This window comes from Manduca sexta, chromosome 6 (genome assembly GCF_014839805.1).
Source record: "Manduca sexta isolate Smith_Timp_Sample1 chromosome 6, JHU_Msex_v1.0, whole genome shotgun sequence".
NCBI lineage: Eukaryota > Metazoa > Arthropoda > Insecta > Lepidoptera > Sphingidae > Manduca > Manduca sexta.
The window spans coordinates 8282336-8309823 of record NC_051120.1 but is presented as its reverse complement, the minus strand read 5'-3'; the positions used below and the strand labels follow the sequence as shown (position 1 = coordinate 8309823).

The following is a 27488-nucleotide window of genomic DNA, read 5'->3' as shown; positions in this document are numbered from 1 at the left end:
TAGGTTAGGTAAGGCTAGAATGAAAGATCATCAATTCATTCAATGTAATAATTAATAACATTTTGATACAATGATATACCAATGTCTGTATTATCATTAAAGGGTAATCATATCCTGCACATTACAAAATGGAAATCGTTTAAAGAAAAAATGTATGCGGTTGCAACACAAGCTAGGGCTATTAAATAAGTATTAAAAACACACCTATTTTTATTTTGACAAAGTTCATTACCATTTGTAAATAAATAGTGCCTGGCAATTTACTAATGTAATGATTAATTAAGAAGTTGATTGGAATAAAACAAATGAAGGTCAGCCTTGTTTTAATTGCTGATCCCGAGATAGTTTTCTTGCGTGCTACTTAATTCATTTCTGACATAATTTAATTGTATGGGAATGTTTCTGAATGCAATTGTTTAGATAGTTATGTAATGTCTTTGTTTTATCTTTCAATGCCATTCAATATATTTAAATGGACTTAAACAATTGTTTTGCCGAAGTATGTTGTGACTTGAACTTCTTTCACCTGAAGCCCGCAATAATTTTAAAGAGTAAAACGAATTTAATTTTAGTCAACCTCTAATCTCATTAAAAAAAAAACAATAATAATTAATCATCCGAAATCAATTTCCTTTTTTTCTATTATACATTTTATGACTTTTATCCAGAGGCAGAAATGTCAATTTACAGTAGACAGATACGATCAGCAACAAAAGTCGATGAACAGATACTAATTTACAAAACACCTGAACACTGAAACGGACCAAAAATCACTTACCAAGAGTACAGATTAAGGTTATCATTTCAATATGGACACCAAAGTAAAGGATTGGCTGAAAAATTATGAAAAAGAAATTGACGTTTACGTTGAATCCTTCGAAGAGAATCTCCTGCCAGAATAATTTTGAATTTACACATTTGTTTCTTAAACCGGCCAGTGCTCTATAAAATAGGATGTTTAAAATGTAACTAACCTATTCCTATTAATGTTATAATATTACTTACTAATATATTAAGATGTTTTGCCCATACTTAAAAAATATATAATTCTGGTTATTAACTTCAATATGTACTATTATATTAACCTGAAGAATTTGTTAGTTTGAATGCGCTAAACTCAGGAACTACTTAACTTATTTTGAAAATATTTCACTAATAGAAAGCTACACTACTCCTGAGTGCTATAGGCTACTTTCGATCCCGGGTAAATATAAAGCAAGACTTTTGACCTTGAAAAACTTTTTCACGCGGGCGGAGCAGCGAGCCTAAGCTAATATGTTATAAAATAACAATTTAATTGATATTCTGGACTGTTGTATTAATTCGGCAATGTTTTGATAGTACAAAACGCGGTGCGCTACGTTTCGCGAGATGGGTGTATTGAAGCTTGATAGGTTCAATTTAATGAATAGGAAAAAAAGCTTGTACTTATATAAAACAAAGAATGTGCTAATTTCAGACACATTTGTATTTATTACAGATCATAAAAAGAATTCGCTAGTAATATTTGACATTCAATGGTTTGTCTGCGTTCAGCTACTTTTGTCGTTCAATTATGACAAGTTATTTTGAATTTAATGTAATCAGTAACTTATGGTAAATGATAATAATTAAGAAATATTGGAAACAAATTATGTTCAACGACTTCTGTTGCTGACTGTACAAAGCAATATGTCTAAAAAGTCAATGTTATGAATTCCAGGTTCAACGGACGTGGACATCCCATCGTCACTGCTGCACAGTATGCAGAACCAAATGCAAAGCAAAGGAGGCTACGAAATGGCTTATGGTGTTAAGGTGAGATAGCTTTCATTATTAATTACTAGGTGTTACTCGCGGTTTCGCACACGTGACAAGACTTTGCTGCTTCGAAAATCCCTAAATAACTGTATTGATAATAATCCATAGCGCCATCTGTACGACGCCACCGCTAACAATTTTAAAAATCGAACATGACTTTTATATACCAGACTTCTTATTATCCCTTTTAACGCCAAGACAAACTATATCTGCAGAAATTTTGGCATTGGTTAGTACTTATAAATTGTGACAGTTTGTGCATATTATGTTTATTAACTTAACAAACAGTAAAAGGTGTGATTGTGTGGATTATTGTACAATTATAAAGTCCCGGCTGTATTGTAAATATGTGTAGATACTCTATAAGTAGGTTTTATATGTTTATTATCTGAGGTATTTTATACGACAATGATTTACCTGTTACTATGAATAGTATATTTATATAAATATTAATATAATTTTCCTCCGTTGCAGGTATATTGACGCGGGCGCACCACGGACGATAGTGACAAAACAAAGTGAAAATGTGTTTTATAATGATCTAACTATATTTATTGTCTACGTTATTATAAGTTATTTTAAGTTTATTTTGTTATGTACATAACCGAATTCGGTAAAGATGTTTAGTTACCCGTTTCGCCTAAATTGAAAATTAAATCATTTCATATTTTTGTGTTAGGTTTATTATGTCCAATAAAGTCAATATTATTAATTTGTATTCATACAGTGCTTTGTAATAGAAATGGGATGCGTGTGAAGGAACGTTAGTTGTATTTTATCTGATATCTCTGCCAAACTACATTAGCCCAAGACAAATATATTATAGATATCCTTTAATTAACTTTTATGATATGCCAATTTGTATCCTATTATTCAATTTTACATACTATTTACTTATTAATTGCGTTTGAAATCTTATAGTAGTAGTTTATTTCAATAAGGTATTAATAATGAGGAATCCACACTAAACACATGTTTATAGCATTGAATCAGGTAAAACATAGATAGATATAATGGTAGCCATGATGTAGTACCTATGTCATTATTTTAGTCCTATAGGGGTCGGTCATTACACATAGTTTTTAGGATTTATCCAGAAAGATACTGCATTTATACGGACACAAACCGGATTTATCCGGAATTTTTAACAATAATTATATTATTCGTAGCGAAACAATATGATTTAGTGTGGATTGTTCATTACACGTATAGACTTATTAGTACTCAACCTGTCCCATACTTAACCTCAAATGTAATTCCACTGTTCCTATAGGGTGTCAAATTGTAGAGCCTTAAATAAATATTCCGTCGATACTGCCTTGTAATAAGATTTTTCATATTCGTAGTTTTATATACTAGTAGAAAATACGCACAGGATGCCACGCAGTTTGATTATATAAAGTAATTTAAAAATGAATTTGTGTGGAGAATAAATTTAAAATCGTTGCTAAAATAGCTCCACGTGGAGTCGCGTGGCAAACTTAGTATAGAATCAGGTCAATCAAACGATAGTAATTAAGTAAAGAGTATAATAAATATACAATAAGAAACAGAAAATTATTGCATCTTTAAAGAATTTCATAATTTTATTATCTTTAGAAATAAAACTGTGTGGTTATATTTATAACGCATTTATGAAGTTTGAATTGTAATCGTCACTTGAAAATGTAGCTGTATGACACAAATTGGGAATAAAACGTGTGTAATATTGTATAAGACATGTAAACTCATGTCAATTGTAATAATCTAAAATTATTCTCAAAAAATGTAGCATATTTACATAGCTTTTTATATTTTTCAATAGATATAAATGTTTGAATATGTAACGCAATTGTATATTCGTCAATATTAACAAACTTGCAAGAAATTTACGGGCCATTGTCATGACTTTATTCGTGTTAAACCGGCATAGGTGTTGCTATTGTAGAATTCAGAATTATTTTGGCTATTTATAGAATTCCCGTGTCCACGTCTCATATGACCTTATTTGCCTCTATGTTAACCGGTAGCAGCCATTTTATTGTTAGGTATTTTTACGCAACAAAATAAAATAATATTAATCGTTAACACCTTTTACTTAATATTTATCAGGTTCACATCGGTACCATATTTTTCGGTTCGGGCGCACACAATGTTGCCAGGGTACATAAAATATAATATTGGCATACACAAATGTTTACACATTTTAATTCTGGCACAGAACAAAGCTTTTCCTATGCCCTTGTAAGCCAATTTATTGGTCTCTAATGAAGAGTAGAGAAATCTTAAACGTGTGCACGAACATATTTCAGCATTTATATCTATATGTGAGGTAGTTTTGTTGTTTGTTTGTGTTAATAGTCTTCTTGCCCGAACGTTTTTGGGCAAACGAACGACTGATCAGAGAGTTATACAGGAGACTGAGATTAACATATTGTAGCAATTTACCGACGTTTACAGCATCTCTGTTTAGTTTAATTAGCGATATAGGTGTCTGCCCATCGTCTATTTCAACAAATCCATATTTAAATGGATAATTACGGTATTTTTAGAATTACCTTGAATCACTAAAATAAGGTCCTCGATTTGGAAATTTCCGGCAAACCAATGCAATTAATACACGGCAATACGAAATATGTCCAATTACGGTGCATTTACCCTAATCACCATGTAGGTGGAGACTGGTCTAATGTAACGCACCGTCGTTTTAGTTGAGAAAAGATTTTTTTTGGATTCTTTATCCATGTCATTGACAAATATATTTGTCGGTACCTAATAAATCAACCAGACTACTAGGAAATTTACCATGTAGCAAAGTGTGTGTAGAATACTAAAGCAGCATTCGTTGAAGGTTCACAGTCATACATCCGTCCTGCAAAAGAAATATAAAACGTTCAACTAATGCTAAACAAGCTATAACAACAGAGATGCTGACCTTTCAACAAATTATGTTCTTCCAAAACACGCCATACGTGAAAGTGTTACTATATTTCTCAATATATAGTTTAATTAATCGTACTTGGGGTATATGGCCTCTTACCCATTCTTCCTTTATCCTTATAGTGAATGCAAAGCTATATTTCGATATTTAAAATCTTTCTAAACATATAAGTAAGATATAAATGACTGTTCTGTAAAACAGATCTTCGTGGAATCATGTAATATGTAAGAATTACAAAGTATTGTAAAAGATATTTCGTTTTCTTAAAACTTGACTTTTATTAAAATAAATATTATTTCAACGAGAGATACTAGTCGGCACTTTCAAATAGTTTTGTAAGCGACTGTTCACAAGATATATGAAAAATAATTTTGTCATTTTTTAATTAAAACGACAAAGTTCTATGTTAGGTAATTGTATGCATAGTGTAAGCATTGTAATAGGCATAAACGATTTGTTCTTATAAAAAAGAATACGAAATGGTATACTTTGTTTTATTCACTACTTTAAACCATTACTTGTATCTGTATTTATTTCTAATGATTGATGTATTTGAATTATCGACTCTAAAGACTTTGGATACTCGGAGGAAAATACCTTTTTGGAAAAACCGTTTTTATTATCTATGATGTGGTAGATTTTTTTTCTTTCGGTGACGTTTACTTGCACCGTCTATATAGAAGTCAACTTAGAAAAATTCTACATAGTATGTGTGGACTATTTTTTAACAAATCTCTGAAAAGAGAAAAGCCGTTATGCTTTGCATCCATGTATGAAAAAAATACACCCAACAAAACATATTATGAATCGATGTAACAAAAGACAACTTGAAACTTAAGCCATAGGAAAGCAAAATTGTTTAGTGGACATTCTTATTCTAGTTATTTAACTGCCGAACAGATTTTGTTAAAATTCTATAAAATCAATTTGAAAATAATACATTCTTTTAAAAAAAAAAGAATTTTACAAATCAGTGAATTAAGTTATGACGGAGTTTTGAAATAACGAACATGATAAATAAATATAAATACACATCAAATAGAAAACGTCTCCTTTTTCGAAGTCGGTTAAAAATCATTTAAAGCATTGTAAGAAAATGTAAATTTTTAAAGGGTGAAGCTTAATAAGAAACTGAAATTTGGTTGTAATAGAAAAACTAATTTCGGGCGGACGCTAGGGTAAAACTTTCCAAATGTTTAAATATCTTCTACTCCACACTCCCGCTTCCTATGAGCTTGAAGGTGAATCGTTTTTACTACGATATAATATGACTGATCTTGACACACGACTGTTTTTATTTTTTATTGAAGTTCTTACAATTATTATGTTTGATTGGGTCAGTACAAATATTTTGTCATGCAACAACTAATCGGAGCTTTTAGTATTCAGACTTTTTAATAGATGGCGCTATTTAGTATTATTAAATTAAATACCAAACTCAGACGCTTTATCAAAACAATAGCTATAATAAGGAATTAATTAGTATTGGGTACTTATATTAAAATTACAATTAAATATTTTTTAACCATGCTTATTAGTTTTATTTTACCTGTGGGTTCTCGACAAACAGTGTTGTCAATAATGTACAAATTCCTAGAACGTACTATTTTCTATTCTTCGATCACCGATTTCTTGCATGTGAATTTGAGCGAGAGGGGACTCAGGACGTACGGTGACCCAGCACACCAGGCCCTAGGAGGAATAATATACTCCCTATTATCGATAGGGTATCCCAGAACTCATTACATATCTTAACAAAAGTAAATATTATTAAAAAGATCAAATAAGACGCCGAATTTAGTTCCGTTCCTGGCGCCAAACAAAATTTTACCTTTAACTCCGAAATTACTAAGCACTGAGGCTAGCAACTTATTTGTTATGTCTAGGACGAATCTAAACAGTTTGCATTCTTGGACTGATCTGGTAACATTACGTTGTGTCGATGACTCGTGTAATGTACTCTATCAGTGCTTCATTTTTTGTTGCTTATCTAAATCTACTGGTTATGTGATACGGTTACCCATTTATTTGTTATTTTATACGTGATAGAAGCAGGAGTGAATTAATTTATCATTTGATGATTACTTTCAAACCGAAATACATACCAACCAGTTATCTGTGTACGGAACAATGTTGTGCTATTAATAACATGTTGTATTGTTTTTGTGATAAGTCTGTTTGAGTTCTACGGTTTCATTATTACGCATTTTAATTCAACATTTCGCCAAATATCTACCGTTAGGAAATAGATGGAATAATTCTATTACTTCAAATTAATAAAGAAGACAACAATATTATTTTGTGAATTTTACAATGCTGTTAATTATAATAATCATCATCATTGTAATACTTGCCGGATTTAAATTCTACTACAGCTTATCAAGCGGAATGTGCACATGCGACGCCAGAATGGACGGGAAAGTTGTTATAGTGACGGGAGCGAACACTGGCATAGGTTATGAGACCGCTAGAGAGCTGGCTCAGCGCGGCGCCAGGGTGATCCTCGCCTGCAGGAGCGCGCAGAAGGGAATTGCAGCCGTAGACAGCATCAGGACGGCCACGGGGAACACCGACGTGGTATTCAAACAACTAGACTTGTGCTCTTTGCGGTCAGTACGAATTTTTGCAGAAGATATTCTCAATACTGAATCGAAATTGGACGTTTTAATAAATAACGCAGGCACCGGTATCTTGGATAACTCATTGACCGAAGATAATATACCGATAGAAGCGCAAGTAAACCATTTCGCCCCTTTTTTACTGACTGTTTCACTTTTGCCGCTAATAAAGAAGTCTGCGCCAAGCCGCATCATCAATGTATCCTCCCTGATGCACAAATTTGGGAAGATAGACCTAAATAAATTTCATAAACAAGCAAAAAATTCTTTTGAACACAGGAGAGTTTATTCAAACACGAAACTAGCGAACATCCTTTTTACAAACAAACTAAGTAAAGATTTAAAGGGAACTGGCGTAACCGCCAACTCTGTGCATCCTGGGGTTGTTAGCACAGATATTTTTCGAGATAAGTATGCCATTACTAAATACCTAATACGCTTATTATTCAAGACGCCCTTGCAGGGAGCACAAACTTCGATATATTTGGCGGTATCGCCAGAACTAAAAGAAACTACCGGTAAATACTTCGTCGACTGTTGCAAAGCGCGAACCTCTGCAAGTGGACAAGATGCTGACTTAGCAAATAAATTGTGGGATTTGTCTTGCCAAGTCGTTAATAGCGAGAAGAAAGATTTGTAATGGGAATACGTCTGCCATTTTTTATGCCATTCATAATTATCATACATCGTAGATTAATTATTTATTATGATGCAATTTTTATAGTTATAAGAAAATAGCAAGTAATCTAAGTATTCTTTGTGATGTTTAATTCGCTTTAACTATGTTAAAAAATAGATATTATTTGAACGCTTAGAGTTTTTAACCAGATTTGATTATAAACTTGCCATCGTATGTTTGCCATGTAACTATAGGTGTGTTTTATTTATTAATATAATTTAATTTCTAAGATTTGTTACTGCTTAGGTGATGCTCGCTTATAAGTCCTTTCCCGTATAAAATGGTATGTGCTTTACCAGGATGAAATTTTAGAAAGCAGCCTTATAATATCTATCATAATAACTAGTTCACTATAGTGATATATATCGAAACCCGTGCGACGCTTGCGTCAACTATTTGGAAATCAGATCATATTTCCAATGGAAGCCAATTACCGTAATCAAAAGTAGCTTCTTTGGTAATCCGGGACATGATCTATACGAATGTCAAATTTCATCCATATTAATTTAACAGTTTCTACGTCTATTACAACAAACATCCAAACATCTGATTATTCTCACAAACTTTCGCATTTATACTACATACACCCACCAATATACTTAATAGTAAAATAAATTTTATATATTTAATTATTACTGGCGATCCGTCCCTACTTCGTACGAGTAGCAGAGTACATATTTTTTTTGTGCTGTAGAGTCTGAGCAAGTTTCACCAACCGGCTTATATAGCAACAGTTGGACCATAGTTACAGTGGACGACCGCGGTAGGCGCGCGTCGTTTCGAGACGGCTTGAATTTATTTTTGCGCTTTATAGTTTTAATTTTGTGATAAATCCTTTGATATTTATAAAATTATCAGTTTTGTTCAGTCAATATACACAATATACATTGCACATATTAAATTACTTTGTTCTCAGTTAACATCATTACCTAATTGCCGTTTGGCCTTCACTATAATCTACTAAGTACACATATCTATACCAGTATGAAGTAAGATACATACCAAAGTGGACGTATCTTATCGATTCGCCCGTTGTATTCAAAAAAGTTATCAACGTCATTGTGAATAAACAAAGTGAACTGTGAACATTTCGAATCACGATGTATTTATTCATTCTCATAATAATAATTACTATAATAATCGGTTTAAAAATATATAACAGCCTGTCATGTGGAATGTGTACATGCGACGCCAGAATGGACGGGAAAGTGGTTATAGTGACGGGAGCGAATACTGGTATAGGTTACGAGACCGCTAGAGAGCTGGCGCAGCGCGGCGCCAGGGTGATCCTCGCCTGCAGGAGCGCGCAGAAGGGAACTGCAGCCGTAGACAGCATCAGGACGGCCACAGGGAACACCGACGTGGTATTAAAACAACTAGACTTGTGCTCTTTGCAGTCAGTACGGAATTTTGCAAAAGATATTCTCAAAAATGAACCGAAACTCGACGTTTTGATAAATAATGCTGGCACAGGGCCGGTAGACAACGCTTTGACCGAAGACAACTTGCCGATAGAAGTGCAAGCAAACTATTTCGGGCCATTTCTACTTACTGTATTACTCCTGCCGTTATTGAAGAAATCCGCGCCGAGTCGTATCATAAACGTGTCGTCATTATTGCATATATTTGGAAAAATAAATTTAAACAGATTTCATAAACAAACGAGCAATTACTTTCATTTTCTAAGGTTGTATTCAGACACGAAGCTAGCCAATATTCTGTTTACTAACAAATTGAGTGAAGAATTAAAGGGTACTGGAGTAACCGCAAACTCACTCCACCCGGGGGCGGTAAAGACTGACTTATTCAGGCATTCAAATATCTTTTATCAGTTCTTCGTGAGCCTCGTGTTTAGGCCGGCATGGCAAGGAGCGCAAACTCTAATATATCTGGCCGTTTCGCCGGAACTGAAGGAAACTACCGGCAAATATTTCGTCGATTGCCGATAAAATACAACCGCCAGGAGAGCTCAAGACAAGGAATTAGCAGATAAATTGTGGGATTTGTCGTATAAATTAACTAGTGATAAAAAGAATTTGTAGGAATAAGTTTATTTATATTTTTTTTAGCTTGATTAGTAAAATAAAAAACTTCTTTGGGTTGCTACTTTTGCCTTTTCATTTTAAAGTTTAACATTGCCAGTATTAGAAATTACAAATTAGTTCATATATCACCACAACGTTATAGTTTTCCTTTTTCCTAGTCAGGTTATAAAATCTTTTTTTAAATCGTTAATTTTAGCGTTATTTATTTATAACTAGCTTCCGCCCGCAGCTTCGCCCGCGTGGATTTCGGGTTTCAAAAATGGAGAAGGTGCTCAATTTGTCGGGATGTTTTTTTAATTTATGGTGGTATGCAGGTGGTCCGATTGTCCGGCCAGGGTCTGATGATGGGATCCTGGTGAAATCGAAGGAACTTTTAACCATTACGGTTGCACACGAATTGACGGAAGCTTAAAAAATGGAGTAACTTCTCCCGTTTTCCCAACATTTTCCATCACTGCTATGCTCTTATTAATTGTAGCGTGATGAAAAGTATACTATAACCAGCTCAGGAGTATGAAAAATAATTGTACCAAGTTAAGTTAAAATCCGTCGAGTAGTTTTTGTTTCTATAACGGTTATACAGACAGACAGACAAAAATTTTACTAATTGCATTTTTGGCATCAGTGTCGATTCCTAATCACCCCCAGTTATTTTGGAAATATATTTCATGAACAGAATTGACCTCTCTACAGATTTATTATAAGTATAGATATGCAAAAGTAGCTCAAAAATTGTCCATAACGAGAACATGCATTTTAAAGTAAGACAAAAGAAATAATATCGTGAAGCCAACCAAATAACTAATGATATATTAAATTTTGTGACTGTTCAATTTAGTCGGGTCCGCGATGTCACTTTTGTTGAGTTTCAGAACGCGACATTACATTATTATATTCTGTGCTCCAACGCACACTGCTTTGATGTTAGGAACACGCCTACATTGCTTAGACAACAGTGAACTTTATACAATAGCAATAAAGCTCAAATTGACTCTACGTATTAGTTAGAAAACGTTTGTATGGGAAATAGAAAAATGCTGTTTTGAGGATTTTCCCGGCAATTATTCGCATTTTTCTCACCTTTTAAACCTTCCCTAGACCTCCACGAATAATTCAAGACCAAGATAAGATAAATCCGTTCAGCCGTTCTCGAGTTTTAGCGAGACTAACGAACAGCAATTCATTTTTATATATATAGATTGTCATATTTAATTTGTTCATGTTGTATTTTATCAGATGTATAATTTGTAAAAAGCGGCGATAGCCTAGTTGGGTGTGGAACGGACTGCCAAGACGAATGTCCGCAGATTCAAATCACCTCTGACTTTTCTAAAATCATGTGTGTATTCTTTGTGAATTTATCGTTCGCTTTAACGGTCAAGGAAAACATCGTAAAGCAAACCTGCACATCTGAGAAATTCTCTATAGGAATTTCGAAGGTGTGTGAAGTCTACCAATCCGCACTAGGCCAGCGTGGTGGACTAAGGTCTAATCCCTCTCAGTAGTAGAGGAGGCCCGTGCTCAGCAGTGGGCAAGTATATAATACAGGGCTGATATTATTATTATTATTATATATGATTTTAGCCACCGAATAACTTTATTTGATGATTAAAAATTCTGCCCATAAAATTTTACTTGGAATTGTAATTATCATGAGGAGGTATATCAATATTTTATAATAATGATATATTGTAAATTAAACGAATAATTTCTTCTTGTTATTAATTCATATTGAGCAGTGAGCATTCACTATGCTTAATTCTTATAAGGACGATGGTATGGAATTAATGGTTATGGCAAACAGCTGACGCCAATTACAGTATTGTTCCAAGAGATCATTTTCATAAAATCGTAATGTATTAAAACACTGAAAGATTTTTAATAATTTATTAAATTCATTAAACATAACCAAATATTTTCTTGTAAACCCATTTCTAAAATCCAACATTTACTTTACAATTCACCACAAATTTTAAAAACAAAGTTTAAATGTAGTTAACAATTCAATAAGCTATTACAAAGATTTTGCCACAAAATCATTTTTCTGATTTCCTCATTATCTCTTCCTGTGTCTGTGTTCGGAACGCGCAGCACTGGGTTTCGAAGGTTTCTCCTTATATCTTGGTTCATCTGGTAGAAAAAAAGAAAACAAATTTTTCTATAATTATTCAACACTATAATGTTACCAAAAATATACATCGAGTTTGAAGTCCACCGCAAAGTCAGAAGATATTTATTATATAATTATATAATAGTGACTCAGGTAAGCAACCGTATGGCTAATACCTCTCTCCTTATGTCGATGCCTGCGGTCCCGGTCCCGGTCTCGATCCCGGGATCCGCGGGACTCTGGCGAGGAGCGGCGGCGCGGCGACTCGCGCGCTCGGTCGCACCACCACCACGCGGGCGGCGCCGACGCGCGCGACCGCAGCGGGGAGCCCACGTTCGGAAACGCGCCCATCGCTGGCATCTTAGAAAAATTACACTCTATGTTAAGACTCCTATAAACGGATATTAGGTTTGGGATAATTCTTAAAAAAAATTAGACGGTATTAAAACCAAGTCATCAGTATAAACCATATGTTTTCTTTCACTGTTAAAGCGAGATACAGATATACATGTAACTTCAATAGTTGTACATCCGATGCTCGTTGTTGAGAATGAGAATAATAAAGTTTACATTTATTTATGGCAATTGTGATCTATAATACCAAAATCAAGTTTGGAATAGGTAAGTAGTTATAAAATGTTTAGTTACCGGTGGGTAGGTGGGTGGGAGCCTGTATGGCGCGGGGGGCGCGGGCCCCTCCCCCTCCGCGCACGCGAGCGGCGCCGCCGTCATGCGGGACGGACTCTCCGACGTCGCCAACTGACACAACCAACATGACAACTCATCATACACTCATGGTTATAAAACAGATCATTTGATTTATAGTGCCTACGTGTTAATAAATAATACAAAATCTGAAAACATTTTGTATGACTGCTGCAAATTTTACATCACAAACATTAAGTTCAGTTATGTTCATAAAATATATAATAATCCCTGATTTTTCGGTTCACTTTCAAGATATACTGCTAATAGGTAGGCATCTACTATAAATTAGGTCCTGTCACAAACATAAGCGTTCATCGACGAATGAACTATAGGGCAACAAAAAACAACAAACTAAAAAAAAAATCAAACAATAGAGTGCATTAAATATAGACAGTCTTATACGTGAATTGATGGATACACCTTACTTGAACTTTGTGAAACAAGCTATTAGATGTATTAGAATAGAGCTTAATTACAAGTAGAGTCCATTTAAAAATTAAATTACGCATAATTTGATAACAAAAGAAACCAGTCCGCATATTTACCTTTTGCTTGAGGCTGTTGAAGTCGTTGCTCATGTCCCTGTACCGCTGCAGGCACTCCTGCCACATGTTCGCCATCTCGGCCATCTCGGACCGCTGCTTGTTTATTTCCTCCTGTTATATTAGTAATAATTAATAAAAATAATTCACAAAGAATACACATAACTTTAGAACAGTCAGATGTGCGTGCCCTTGGTTTTTGAACCTGCGTATTGGTCTCAGCAGTCCATTCCACTCCCCACTTAGCTAGCACCACTATGAATACTTGGATACTGACATAAATACTTGAATACAAAAGAATGTCACCATGAGTCTCGCGTCTGTGTCGCCGACATCCCTCGCGACAGTCTCATATCGGCGCATGCACTCGCGCCACAGCCGCAGCTGCGCGGCCGCAGACTCGCGCGCGTTCGTCGCAGACTCCTGCAGGTTAACGCTTTCATAATGATACCAAACCCAGGCCTATACAATATCGGTCAACGATTTCAAACATTTACTTCTAACCGCTCTTTCGGCCTAACTCAATAGGTACTAACAACAAGGTACTTTCCAGTTAACGAACAAAATGTATTAGAAAGTAATTATGTAATTTGTTGTTACCCTACATGAGGCAAGTTGATGAATTCATTGTCACGTAATACTTCGTAATTCAGTCGTAAATAGTCCATCTTATTATTATTTCGAATACATATTGAAATTTAACCCAAACCAGAGAATATTTGGTCTCTGAAATTCGCTATATTTCAGTACAAAACTTACATTAACCGCCTTGTCCTGTCCCTGAGTTTGTGACATTCCTTTGAAGCATCGCATCAGCTCCTTCCACAGTTTCATCATTTTGTCCATGGCTTCGCGTTGCTCAGAGATTTCTTGCTGTTAATAAAAAAATTGTGATTTTAATACATACATATTTAAAACTGTTATTTGTTTCTGTTTTACTAAGAAACTAATTTATATTTCCAAAGTATTCACATGCAGTTATTAACTTACTTTACTTATAAACTTATACTTTAGAATATAAGAAATAGTTCTAATTTCTAATCTACATACCAACTAACCTTTACAACTCTCAAATAATTACTCCTGCCGCTTACAGTACTGGTCTCATCGGCTACGCTCAGTCCCGAATCTCTTTCCTTCTCCGAATATCTATCCCTGAAATCATCTTCGCGTGACGCGATCGAGTTCCGTTCGAATCGCTCCAAATTCTTCTTAGATCTTCGCTCTTTGTTGTACTTATCGCGTTCGTAGATTCGATCGTCATAATATTTGACTTTTTCGTCGTATCTCTTTTCTCTTTCATCGTAACGCTTGTCACTCCTCGCAGTTCTTCTGTATCTGTCATCATCGTATTTATCACGATGCACTTCGAAACTTCTAGACGCTTTCTGTTCAAACTTTCGTTTATCTTCGTCGTTTCTTCGGTCATAGTCTCTATAGTCTCTCTCTGGTCTTCGGTAGTGATCGCAGCATCTTAGAGGTGACTTTTCGCGATACCCGCCATAATGTTCATCATGATGCATCCTAGACTTCGTCATATCTAATTTACTGCTATATTTATGAGTGTCTGTGTTAAAACAGCCACACTTATCTTTCCTATCTTCGATTTTCTCACTGCTTCGTATTCTGCCGTGGTAATTGTCCTGGCTTCGTATTCTAGAAAGTTCTACATCTTCTCTGGAACGTTGGGTACACCTTACTCGATCTGGACACCTGTCGACGTTGAAGGATTCCCTTCTTGAGACCGGTTCACATTGTAAAGATTTGTGGCTGTGAGTCCTTACCTGGTTAAAGAATGATTGTAAATAAATATCGATATGCAATCGAGTGATTACTAAAGGATCGCAGTGTTCAATATTCAGTTCTGATGGTATGAAACCATAGCGATGCCAATCCGATTTGACCTCGTATCAGTTTTAACAGTCTTTTATATTTATAAAGGGCCAAGATCGATACAAACTTTCGCGTTGATTAACATGTTCCACGTACCATCGGAGGCTCGTTCGGATAATTGTAGTTTTTATTGTTCTCGTTCATCTGCGCGCAGAGTTTCGCAAACGTTTCTAAAAGAGCGGTTTGGTCTATTGCCGGTGTTGGTGACACGTCTTTCGTAGGCCTATAAATTATAAGTCATATTTTAGGGCGCCATTTACTACCTATAGAAAACTAAATTAAGACATAGATGCTAAACTGAAAAATTACCAAAAATCTAATAAATTAAGAGGAATATATAGAGTAACATTTGAACTTAACAGAAACAACAGTAGGTATTTATGATCTAAGTTTTTCAGTATCTACTTTTCCAATACATTGATTTATTTTGTATTATAAGACAATATCTAAGGAATTGGGCATAAATTCGCTCACTTATGAGTTACAAACAGTCTTAATTCCGTGTAATTCTTCTTTAGATATACATGTACAGAAAATTATAAATATACATCAGAGGATCTAGTGATATGGTGTTAAGTTACTTTTCGTGTTCCCTGGAGGGTACGTCATCCCTCCGCTTGCGATGATGGCGATGCTCGCGCGTGACGGACGCGTCGCGGTCGCGGCTGTCGCGTCTCTCGTGTCTTCTGTGGCGGTGTCTATACAAAATGGTCATTTCTAATACACGAGTACGACACTCGTAGGTAACTAATTATAATTATTAGACATACGTCCCATTGTGCTTAAAAACTTCTATAAAGTCCTTTTTTTATTACAGAAACTTTTAAAACATACGTATCAGTTACTTTTTCATTTTATTTTAATTATATTTAATTGTTTGTAAAGGTTCAACGCAACACTTATTTCATAGAAACATTTTCACTAACTTCTTTTTATCCCTCTTGATTGCTTCTTCTAAGAATGCGTAAATGAAGGAATCTTGATCGCGTGGGATAGATTCAATAGCCGTATCTCCTTCCTAAATAATCAGACGAACCAAGTTAAAATAAAATATGATTCCAAGGCAAAAGCGGCCATAGAATACAACTCGGGCCAGTTGGAATTCTAGTACCTTTCTCACAGCAATCAATCACATCAATAGTAATTTTGTCACAAAGTCTAAGCTTGTAACTAAAAGGAGGGACAAACGGTACGATTTTGACGATTTTGTAGTAGTTAAAGTATAATGTAGATTGCAGAATATTATTCAAAGTCAAAGTTTTTAACAGTCCGACCTAAAAGGGCGCTGAGGTATAAGATGTAACGATTTAGAAATAGTAAAGTCAACGGTCCCCAAAAACAAAATCTCATCTTCTGCAAGATGCTCTAGTTGGAGTATGACGCTTTTAAGTTAACTGAAAATATAAATATCAATTACTTTTCTATACTATCAATTGATATTTATATTTTTAGTTAACTTAAAACCTTCATACTGCAACTAGAGCATTTTGCAGATGAGGTTTTGTTTTTGGGGACAGTCGAAATACACAATTAACGAATTATTTATAGAATATTATGCTAAATTAGTATAATAAAAATTAGCATATTCACCGGCCGTGGCGATATGGATCTTGGAGTGGACACCATGCCGGCTTTCAGCGCTAATGACATTCCATCTCTTCTGTAAAACACGGTTAAATATTAGACGTAGATACGCAAAAGATCCAGCCCACAAAATGACACTTTTGGTGAAGATTGAAGTTTAAATCGTATTTTTGATCATTGATAATCTGTTTCATATTTTGTTAATAAAAAGTTCAAATTAACATATTTTGACTACTGTTTTTGTTAGTGGAAAATATATGTAGACCTTATAGACTAGAACTAATTTGGTATACTCTGCTCATTTTCGTCCATACTGTGGGTTGGATCCTTTTTGCGTATCCACGTCCCATTATAATCTATATCCCATGTTCCTATAACTGGGACAATATTTCTAATTAGATCTAAATGATAAATAATCTATCTAATCTAGTACCCCATAAATGAATTGTTATATGCAGTAAATTATTTCTTACATTATGACCAATTCCAATAGGACAAAATCATCTAATATGTATTTCATTTATAAATCAAATCAATTTATTTTACATATGACGTTCTATGTGCATTTAACTTTCTTCTCTAGAGATTATGTTATCATACTTCTACGCTCCATCAGTCTTACTTATAAACTTGTTTTAGTGTTAAGTCGTGGTTAAGAATTGCTTAAATAGCGGTCAAAAATATCACCGGTTCCTAGTTTAAACCTTATTAAGAGGCAAGATGGCAGGTATTGATTTACAGCTGATCGAGTAAATTTGAGTTTTGACTGAGCATAGCTTTGAGTTTTTTTTATAAGTAAGACATCTTATGTCTAGATATGAAATTATAATTCTTTATTCTACGTACGGCGGTCTGCGGTGTCGGCGTGGGGAACGCGATGACCGGTGCACCTCCACTGGAGATCTTGCCATGGATGCACTGCTTATTTCTCTGATACCGCGCATAAATCATTAAAAATACTCATTTAATGATTATAAATATATCGTGGTATAGCGACATCTATCGATGGGCGTTAGTAAAATTTTGGCATAAATAAAAATATTATACTAGTAGGCAACTACATAATAATATAATTAAAAGAGCTAAGAAACATAACAAACCAATACCTATATACTAAAATGTAATTTTATTTAGAATCGTCTAAGTTTAAAAAAAAAATGGCTTATTGAGCACTTTTAAAAAGAAACCATTTTGTTGTTTCAAAAGTAATGTATTATTACTGTTGAGGTATTATTTAAATAATTATACTATCAAGCAGATTTTTCATGAATATTTTTTTTATTACATCTGTTAATATCATCAGTTTGTACTAAGCTGCCTCCTCCGCTATCTAGCAAAAGCTACGTGAATTTTTGTACACATCTAATAACACGATAAATTTTTTATTTCAGAACCTTTTAACTGGGCTTCCTTCTTGCATCATATCCACGGTATGCGCAGGAGATATGTTTTGAAGACTCGCCTTCGTAGATGCTATACGGCATATATTTGCTTGGCAACCCTGCGGTCACAAGTCAAATAATTTTTATTTATATAAGTACTTATACTCCAAACCCGAAAGAGGACACTTGAAAAGATTATAGTAATACTTCATTGTTCAGTTGAATCCTAACAGTCATGTTATCGAAATAGTTAGGTAGATGGCGTCCAAGTCGGAGCAGGGTGTTGGTAAAGACGGACAGTTGTCTCTAGCCAGCAAATCAGCATAATCTTTCTTGGCTACTTTTCGACGTACCATGACATTGTTATATTTAGAAACGTACTATAACATGTGACAGCAGGTGTACTTTTCACCCTATAAGCACGTATGAGTCCCAATAATTCAACACAACATAAAAAAATATATTTGTGTTTCGGGGCGAGGACAGCTGGCCTCTTGCTCCCTCTGGGTGCGCCATGTCTATATACCTAGTCCATGCACCTGTTACCTTTTCCATTCTAAGTACTTAGTCTAGGTACTTACGCTGTTAGAGTCGTCGGTGGCTCCAGAATTAGTTTCGTCGAGACCCTCTCGCTTTTTCCTCGTGCGCTTGCGTTTCGAAGCATCGAATACTTTGAACAATTTTTTGCTATCGCTTGACTGACATTCCATTTTATGTGTTCAAAAGGATCGCGAGACATGAGAACTTGCCAACCTAATATTATTTCTTTATTACTGATTAATATTTTTTGATACTTTACAATTAATAATTTTCAGATTCAGTAACCAAACATACACGGACTAAAATGATAGGACGATTTGAAGTTTAGCTTTTTAATTGAAAAAGGAATGCACAAATTTCTGAAGAACCAGTAACAATTACAAAAAAATAGTTTTACTCACAGAATATTATAATCTCGTTTCTCCTTTGTCCCTATTTTCATTTTGTAATGATTTTACTCAACGGATCTAGCAAAACTTTATTTAAAAATAATTTAGGTACACATTTATGCACAATTTAATACCTTTTATCTTTTAAAATACATAAGGAATTTTACTTTAAAATTATTTCGTTAATTATTTCTTTCATCGCACTCGACATTGGCCACAATGCAGTTGGTGAGCGCAGTGAGGTCCAGAAAGTGTGTATGCCAGCCTAATGTTGTGTGGTCAAATATGTTTTTTTTAACCATGACCTTTCGTTTATTAGCCTGGCAAAGGCCGGCTTATACAAACACTTCGGACTTTTGGATGATCGCTTCAGGCGCTCGCAACAAATAAATCTCAATATTAGTTAAAGGTAAACAGGCATAGAAATGTTGTTTCTGGTGCGTAGTGCTCGTCAGTAATTTTATTATGTTGCATTTTTCATATAGGTTAATGTGGTTCTTGGTAATTTATAGCAACAACTTAAGCAGTTCCTTTTGGTGTAGATTATTTGTGTACCTAGTGTGGTATAATACCAGCAATTCATTTGTGATGGAATGATGTTCTTTTGTAAACACTGTTTTGGTGTTTTAGGATTCCAAACGATGGACTTAAAATATGTACTGCTCTATATGTGCATTCTTATGGTATTGTTAGTTTCTTCAATACTTTGGTAAATTTTGTTGTAAGGTGTAAGAAACATAAATAGCCAATCCACAAAAAAAATAAAATTCAGATTCAATTTCAATATATTATAGATTATTGTAATAATTCACATTAAACTTAACTAAACTTATATCCCACATAAGCTCCTCACACTCTTCACTACGTTTCTCTTATAGACAAGGCCCTAAAGGTACTCGGTATAAAATCTCCATCATAAAACCAATAAACAGATTCAAGTCCCATTTTATTATAAAAATCAAAATTACGAGTTATAATACATCTTCTTTCAATCGAACAATAGAAATCGATTATAGCACATTGACGTTCTTGTAAATAAATCATCATGGACATAAATAACAAAACCGGATCGTTATGAGTCTATGAGGCGGGGGGGCGCGGGGGCGCGGCCGGTCCGTATCACTATATGTACACTACCCGCAGGTAACCACGTCCACCGGGTCCGCAGCGTCTCACTCGCGTCACTCGCAGCACTCGCGGCACTCACGGCACTCACTGGTCGCGCTCCGACTCGCGCGGCTCCTCCGGCTCGCCCGTGCCCCGCGCCGCCGCGCAGTAGTACAGCACGTCCGCCAGCTCGTGCGCCACCTTCTGGTCCAGGATCTGCGACATCACCAGCGACAGTAGCCGCCGCTCGTGCCGACGGATCAGCGGCCGGTTCTCCGTGTGTCGTGCCAGCCGCAGCAGCGTGGCGGCCGCGCGCCGCAACATGTCCAGCGACGTGCCCATCGCGTCGGGGTTGTCGCGCAGCGCCGCCACGCCGTGTTGGTTGGCGACGCCCAACGCCGTCTGCTCGGCGCGCTCGATGAACGCCACCAGCTGCGCCACCGCCGGCGCGTGGCGGGCCACCTCTCGCGCCGCCTCCTCGCCTGCGCCCGCCAGGTAATGCAGCAGGTTCACCGCGAACTCCCGCACCACGGGTCGCTCGGGTCGGCACAGGTCGCGCGCCAGTCCTGCGCACAACGCCGCGATGCGGCCGCGCGGCGGCGTCGCCAGCACCAGGTCTACGTTGGCGTCCGTCACGCACAGCTTGCATAGCGCCTCCAGTGCCAGCCGCCGAGGCGACAGTGGTGAGGCAGCGCCGGCTGTCGGTGGAGCGTCCCCGGCCACCGCCGCCGGACACACGCTCCAATGCAGCAGACCATCGAGCAACGGTCGCGCGACGGCTTCCGGCTGTCCGGCCAACTCGACGCCGCCGGCAATGTTGGCGCAGCATACAAGCGCGTCCTCACGCAGCTGCGCGAGCGCGTCCCACCACCACTCGGCGCCGCCGCGCAGCGAGGAGCAGCAGGCGCCGGCGTCCACCTCGTCGCGCGCCGCTCGCTCGTAGGCCCGCGCGCGCGCCGCCCGCGGCGCGTGCTCGTGGTGCAGCAGCAGCAACTTGCCAGCCAGCGCTAGGAATGCGCCCGACCGGGAAAATTCCACCTCGTTACCGGGCACGAACGTGAGACCGCGAAGGATGTTAGACAGCGCGATACAGCGACGCGCGAGTGCATCTCGCGTCTCACTGACAAGGTTGAGACTCGGCTCGTCCCGCTCGTAACACTCGTCCTCATAGTCATCGAGTTTGCGCCGTTTGAGCACGCCGGCCGGATCACGCACCAGCAAGTTAGGGCGACGTTCGGGCTCGAGCTCCATCGGTTCTGCGTCGAGGTTATCGCGGTCCGCAGGCGGCGAAGACTCCGGAGCGGGAGCGGGTGTCGGGGGCGAAGGCTCCGGTGGTTCAGGTGGTGCTGGTGCGGGAGAAGCGGCGGGCGGTGAAGGTGCACGCGTGCCCGGCAGTACTCGCACGAACGGCAGGTGTAGATGTTCGCCGCGGAAGCAGGGCACGAGATGCGCCGCACCTGCAGGGTCGGACGCTAGCTGCCACGGCTCCAGTACGTCTTCCACGCCATCGGGCTGTTCATCTTCTTCGTCTTCTGGCGCGAACAGTTCATCGTCGTGCCTCAGCACTACCGGGTGTCGGCGGCGCGACTGCAGCGTGTAGTCCTCGCCGGAGATCACGCGCACGCGGTCGGCCGGGTCAGGCGGCGGGGCGCGGCGCTTGGGCCCGGGCGGCGGGGTGGGCGCACGCGGCGCGCCGTACCACGGCTCGTCTTCTTCTGTGGGTGCATCGAACACATCGCTGAGACTGCGATGGAAGTGTTCCAGTAACAAATCTAATAGGCCGGGCATGTGCTGCAGTCCAAAATATCCGATGCAGTTATCGTCGAACAGCAAAATATTGAGTATGTCTAACGCCCAGCAGGTCTCGGCGAGCAGGCCGGACTTGAGCGCCATCATGATGCGCCACGCGTCTACGGGCGCGACGTCAGCGCGTGTAAGCCGACGCCGTTTCTCCCCGCTGGGCACGGCCGCTTCTACACACTCGGCGGGGAACGTCAATTCTCGTTTTATCTGCGCTCCGCCGCCCGCTACACTCTGATGAACAAAATTTTATATTTTAAATATCGTAGTATAACATAACTTGTATCAGACTAGTATTCTATAATTTCTCATAACTAAGTGTAACTCTAATAAATCACTTACAGTGGAGGGTGCAGTCGAGGAGGGGTACCCGTCTTGTGTCGGGGGTCGCGGCGCTCCACCCCACGCCGGCGCGCCGCTTGTCTGTATGCGTAATAATAATTTTTTTACGATTTCGAGTTTGACTATATTTTTTTAAAAAAGGGACTCTTTGGTTTATATTACTATATTCAGGATAGCTTTACCTGCTAGTTAATGGGAAAGCGGTTATTAATGATAAATCTCCCTAAATTTTCAATTAATCTGTACTATTCCTTTTTTAAGGAATATATATAGAGTACGGTCGGTCGGTTCTAGCATATTGGTTTATGGTGAGTTAACCATTAGCAGTAAGTGTGTGTAAGTGCGTACCTGTGGCGGGTATGGTTGGTGCGGCCAGTTGGGCGGGTGCGTGGCGGGCGCGCGCCAGGGCGCGGCGGGCGGCGGCGCGGAGCGGGGGAAAGCGCCGCCCCACGCGCCGCCGAACCGCGCGCCCGCCGCGCCGCCCGGCGCCGCCCGCCGCCCGCTGCGTAGGCGCCGTCGCCCTTGGCGAAGTCGGGATGTCGGCGCGGACTGCCGGCGCCCGGCGCGCCCGCGGCGCCCGGCCCGCCCGGCCCGCCCGGCCCGCTCGCCTTGCCGCCGCCGTACTGCACCACAACATACTATTGCCACGAGACCGACTCATCGCTTCGCCTACAAATTCTCTTCGGTGACCGAACTCGATCGATCGCATCACTCGGTACCACCACGTGCCCGAAGAGAAAATGAAGCCGAAAATCATCGCTTTGTCGTTCCGCATGACTTGTATAATTGACGAAAACATTATCGACTTGATGTTTTCCACGGTATTTCATTGATATGATATTATTAATTTTATTAATAACAATAAATATTTATCAACAATTACACAGTCAAACGGCCAAGCCAAGCGTTGAATGTCGATATACTATAAAGCCACAATAATATAATGTTATACTGGCCGTGCACCCAAAATGTTTTATCACTATACATGATTATTTCGTACGCATATCGGTCAAATGCGATTGAATTTTACAAAGTTTAACCACATTGGACCGAATCGCAGAACGGTACAAAAGCTACGACTCTGTAACTTACAACTTAGCTTATGATGTGTGTGAACTGAACGCATGCACATGATGTCATGTTCAAAAATTCGTCATGTAAAGCCACCACCACACACTCTAAACCTTGACTTCCATGTTTCAATTATTTGTTAAATTTTGAAGAGCCAGCGGACGAATTTCAATTTGTTCGGCGCGATCGCTCGTCCGTTCGGACGGCGATAGCAAATCGTAAAGCCAATTAATCACACCGCAAGCCAATAATTTTGTTAAACAAAAATAGAAGAAACAAATTAAGTGATAGCTGGACAATTTTTAAGCGAGTGGTATTATTCGAAAATAATTAGATGAAGCCAAAACCACGTATGAGATTTGCCCCTCACGGCGATCAATAGATATTATTTATACTTCTTTTCACTACTTATTAGAAAATATGCACGCTGTATTTTTAGAGTGCAAAAATATATAATCTATCACTAACTTGAACACTAATTTCTTTTTCCATGAACTGTACGGGATTAAATTTAATGAAAGCTAATAAGTTTATATACAACCAGGGACATAGCGACCTATTTAGTTTTAATCTAATTTTTTTTTATGAGATTTTACTTTTTTAAAAACTCAGTTCTATATTAGAATATTGTATGATGACAAGGTAAAAGAATTTATGTCAATTGAAATTAAATGTTTTGGTAGTATTTGCAAGCAACATTACTAATACAATATTGATATGGTCGCTGTATACTCGTCGCGAGGGGCACGCGTGACCAAATCCGTGCGTGGTGAGAATGAGACCGTATCGCCAATCAATGACGGAAGCGGTGTTGAGTGCGTGGTTACAAACGGGGCGTCCGTACGTAGGGTCTGGGGTTCGGCGGCAGCGGCGCGACCAGCTGCCGAGCGAGCTGCGAGCTCATTAGGTTACCGACACTCTGCGCCTGCGCGCCGCCAGACATCTACACACCACAACAGACACGTCACACCGGCCCGAACACGCGCCGCGCGTCACGCGTCACGCTACACGCGACAACACGCTACGCATTTCACGTCTTTCTAGATTTTTCAACGTATCAATATTGTCTTCTAGATTAAATTCGAGTGGACAAGTGATAAAGTTACCAATTTTGTGTGTTGAACTGTTACTTTACAACTGATTCATGCGAATTCGTAGTGCAATGTCAAAAAACAATTAGTGTGAGCCTTGCAAACAATATCTATATGTTTTCCAAATTGTAGACAATTGGATAGTAAGTGAAAATCCTGTTGCTACAAAAATTAGGGCTCAAAAGAAAAAAAAGCTTTGTTGGTCCTTCGAGCCGTATAAAATCTACTTATATGAATCATATTAACAAAATTAACATTTTTCACTTGACCACTGTGTAATAGTTTATCTAAGCTAAGTACTGAAATACGATGCATATTGATGAATAGTAACATTTGTTATTATAATAATGTTTAACACAATATCCAAAGTATACAGTACTGAAGCAAATTTTCGCATACGTAAAATACACAATATTTCAATGTAATAATCCTCGCATGCCACTCATGCAGGGCAGTAAATACTATATTGGCAACACTACAGAAATATATTTTCTTACTGATCTCGATTAGCTAATAGTAATAATTATACAAAGCTAAACTTAAAAAGTAAGTTATAACAATAAAATGTATTGCTTTTCATTGCTATAAATAATATTTTAGTAATCAAGTACAAAATATATTGAATTTTTAAACAAATATAGAAAAACACGTTGATAAAATAAGTTTGTAGGCCATAGTTCGTCAACATTAAAAAAAACATTTACGCGGTCACAAAATGTTTCATACTGTGTACGTAAAAAAAATAAATTTTATAGTAAAAAAAAAAAAAAAAATTTTATTCTTATTATATTCGTATAGAACGTCAAACATTTTATAATCAAATTAGAACATTGTAAGATTATCCCGCATTTAGATTGTAAAAGTTATCATACAAATTAGTTTTATAACAAATAATATATTATGCCGTTTAATTATTGTAAGTGTTGAATAAAAAGTATTGAAATATTGTACCAGATGTGTAATATTCGTTAAAACTCATATTGGTGTTGTGTATGTGTGAGACTGACCTCGTGCGGCGGCTGGTGCGGCTGGTGCGGCTGGTGCGGCTGGTGGGGCTGGTGCTGCTGGTGCGGCTGGTGCGGCGGGTGCTGCTGGTGCGGCGACACGGGCGGGTGCGGCGGGTGCGGCGCGTGCGCGGGGTGCGGCGGGTGCGCGGGGTGCGGCGCGTGGTGCGGGTGCGGCGCGCGGTAGTACTCGGGGTAGGGCTGCGCGGGCGGCGGCGTGCCCGCGCCCGCCGGCGCCGCGCCGCGGAACGCGCCGCCGTACGCGCCGTACTGGTACTCGCCGCCCGGACCCGCGCGGTACCCCCTGCTGACAACACAATACGATCACTCGCACACTTATACATAACGTGTCCGATAACACTCTGCCGACTTAATAACTTATACAATAGACGTTCTTGAAAGTAACACATCTCTACAAAATAACCCGTATTTCATTAAGTATAATTTGAACCTGTAAATATAAACAACGAACGCACCTGTCCCCATCCGGTCCGTAAGGTGGATAGACAGGCCTGTTCGGCTGGTAAGGAGATCCATATTCATACCCGTAACCTTGTTGGTACCCTGCAATCATTTGTTCACATTAATATACAACATAATTTATGTAATCAACTTTTGAGGACATCAAGTATTACAAAGTTAATTTTACACTCATGCTTACTGATATAATGTACAGTGCAGATGAAACGTTAATCTCATGCAAATTTATTAGATTGGTGAAATATTGGACCCCGTAATGTGGATGCTTAATAGTAAAACATACCCATTTGATTATATTAATTTTTGTTACTATTAAAAATTTATTATTTACAAAATATTATATAGTTTATCTACCCCATCTGTTAATTAAAATTTTCTTTATTTTTGGGTCTCAAAGATATAATAATATATACATATAAATAAATGCTCGGCCGACATTCTTCAAAACTGACTGCAATAACCATTTGTAATATAATATGTACAGATCACTTACAATCGACACCGCTTTGCGATAGTTTTTAATAGGATTTGATTTTACCAAAACTGATGATGTGCGTGGATTTTGATGCACCAAACTCTACAATGTATTGACGTATAGTCACAATAAAATTGGTAACTCTAATAATGAAACAATCATCGAACTATCATTATTTAACTTTTCGATAAAAATACACAGGTGACTTTATTTTTTTATCTGGCAACTCTATCAGAGTTGACGTCTTCAGGCCCAACGGGTATGTGATTTTAGTGGTCGGAAATGAGTTTTAGTGTTAGATTAGTGCATGCACAGTATGTTGGTGAAGCGGTGTCGGTTGCAGGTGGTGTTGGTGCGTGGTACCTGGCGCACGGCGCGGGCCGGGCGGCTCGTCGAAGGGGTTGGAGGCGGCGAGGTTGTCGCCCGCCGCGCCCGCGCCGCCCACACCGCCCACGCCGCCCACACCGCCCACGCCACCCACCGCGCCGCCTACAATCACATCACTCTAGACATCACGACCCCCTCTACTGAACTTGACAAAACGCTTGCGCACGTTTTCACGCTCCTTTATTCACTGTTCGTGAATTTTTAGCAGCGTCACAACCAAATGACAACACGTGCGAGACGTCATGGTGTGGACCATATCTGCTCATATTCAACTGGCAACACTTTCATAATTTTTAATTACAATTCTGTCCATGATGGTTATCATCTTAAGACTTAGTTGTTCTCAAAATGCCTATTAATTTGACGTCTGGCTACAATATCTTCCGAGTCAGAATAAGAATGATACTTGCATATTCTTGCACGACAGCAGACATACAAAGCGGTGGTATAGACTCTCGCATACGAGAAACCATATATCATAGAACCGGACTTGAGTCCCAACAAAAGCACATTTAGTTCGA

The 27488-nt window shown here is 38.4% G+C and overlaps 5 protein-coding genes across 6 annotated transcripts in view; 3 read left to right on the top strand and 2 right to left on the bottom strand.

Moving 5' to 3' along the window:
• The window catches only part of LOC115455129 (CDC42 small effector protein homolog), a 45945-nt gene extending 40740 nt beyond the window's left edge, over positions 1 to 5205 (top strand). The window contains exons 3-4 of the mRNA XM_037446080.1: positions 1703 to 1797; positions 2275 to 5205. Coding sequence (XP_037301977.1) covers positions 1703 to 1797; positions 2275 to 2283 — 104 coding nt within the window. The 3' untranslated portion in view covers positions 2284 to 5205. The remainder of the gene's footprint in view (positions 1 to 1702; positions 1798 to 2274) is intronic.
• Positions 5206 to 6628: 1423 nt separating this feature from the next.
• On the top strand, positions 6629 to 8206 carry LOC115451839 (retinol dehydrogenase 11-like). Its single transcript, XM_030180218.2, has one exon. The coding sequence runs from the start codon at positions 7034 to 7036 to the stop codon at positions 7976 to 7978; it is 945 nt and encodes a 314-aa protein (XP_030036078.2). The 5' UTR covers positions 6629 to 7033; the 3' UTR covers positions 7979 to 8206.
• Positions 8207 to 8381: 175 nt separating this feature from the next.
• LOC119192259 (retinol dehydrogenase 11-like) lies at positions 8382 to 10063 on the top strand. Its single transcript, XM_037446088.1, has one exon. It carries the CDS (start codon positions 9118 to 9120, stop codon positions 9964 to 9966), a length of 849 nt encoding a protein of 282 aa, XP_037301985.1. The 5' UTR covers positions 8382 to 9117; the 3' UTR covers positions 9967 to 10063.
• A 1872-nt stretch (positions 10064 to 11935) lies between these two features.
• On the bottom strand, positions 11936 to 19169 carry LOC115451840 (zinc finger CCCH domain-containing protein 13). 2 transcript variants are annotated; one of them, XM_030180220.2, is made up of 14 exons: positions 18863 to 19169; positions 18294 to 18400; positions 17746 to 17829; positions 16906 to 16972; positions 16242 to 16333; positions 15897 to 16013; positions 15412 to 15538; positions 14481 to 15206; positions 14182 to 14295; positions 13729 to 13845; positions 13426 to 13536; positions 12821 to 12931; positions 12349 to 12532; positions 11936 to 12192 (listed from the first exon to the last, which is right to left on the bottom strand). In XM_030180220.2, exons 1-14 carry the CDS (start codon positions 18989 to 18991, stop codon positions 12119 to 12121), a joined length of 2160 nt encoding a protein of 719 aa, XP_030036080.2. In that variant the 5' UTR covers positions 18992 to 19169; the 3' UTR covers positions 11936 to 12118. The 2 variants fall into 2 exon arrangements, with proteins under 2 accessions (XP_030036080.2, XP_030036079.2); XM_030180219.2 differs by having other exon boundaries at positions 16906 to 16975; positions 18863 to 19168.
• An 808-nt stretch (positions 19170 to 19977) lies between these two features.
• LOC115451838 (trithorax group protein osa) overlaps positions 19978 to 27488 on the bottom strand; it is a 111047-nt gene continuing 103536 nt past the window's right edge. Inside the window, 8 exon segments of the mRNA XM_037447506.1 lie at positions 19978 to 22351; positions 22460 to 22540; positions 22808 to 22954; positions 22957 to 23082; positions 24375 to 24473; positions 25629 to 25929; positions 26102 to 26189; positions 26944 to 27069. Coding sequence (XP_037303403.1) covers positions 20423 to 22351; positions 22460 to 22540; positions 22808 to 22954; positions 22957 to 23082; positions 24375 to 24473; positions 25629 to 25929; positions 26102 to 26189; positions 26944 to 27069 — 2897 coding nt within the window. The 3' untranslated portion in view covers positions 19978 to 20422.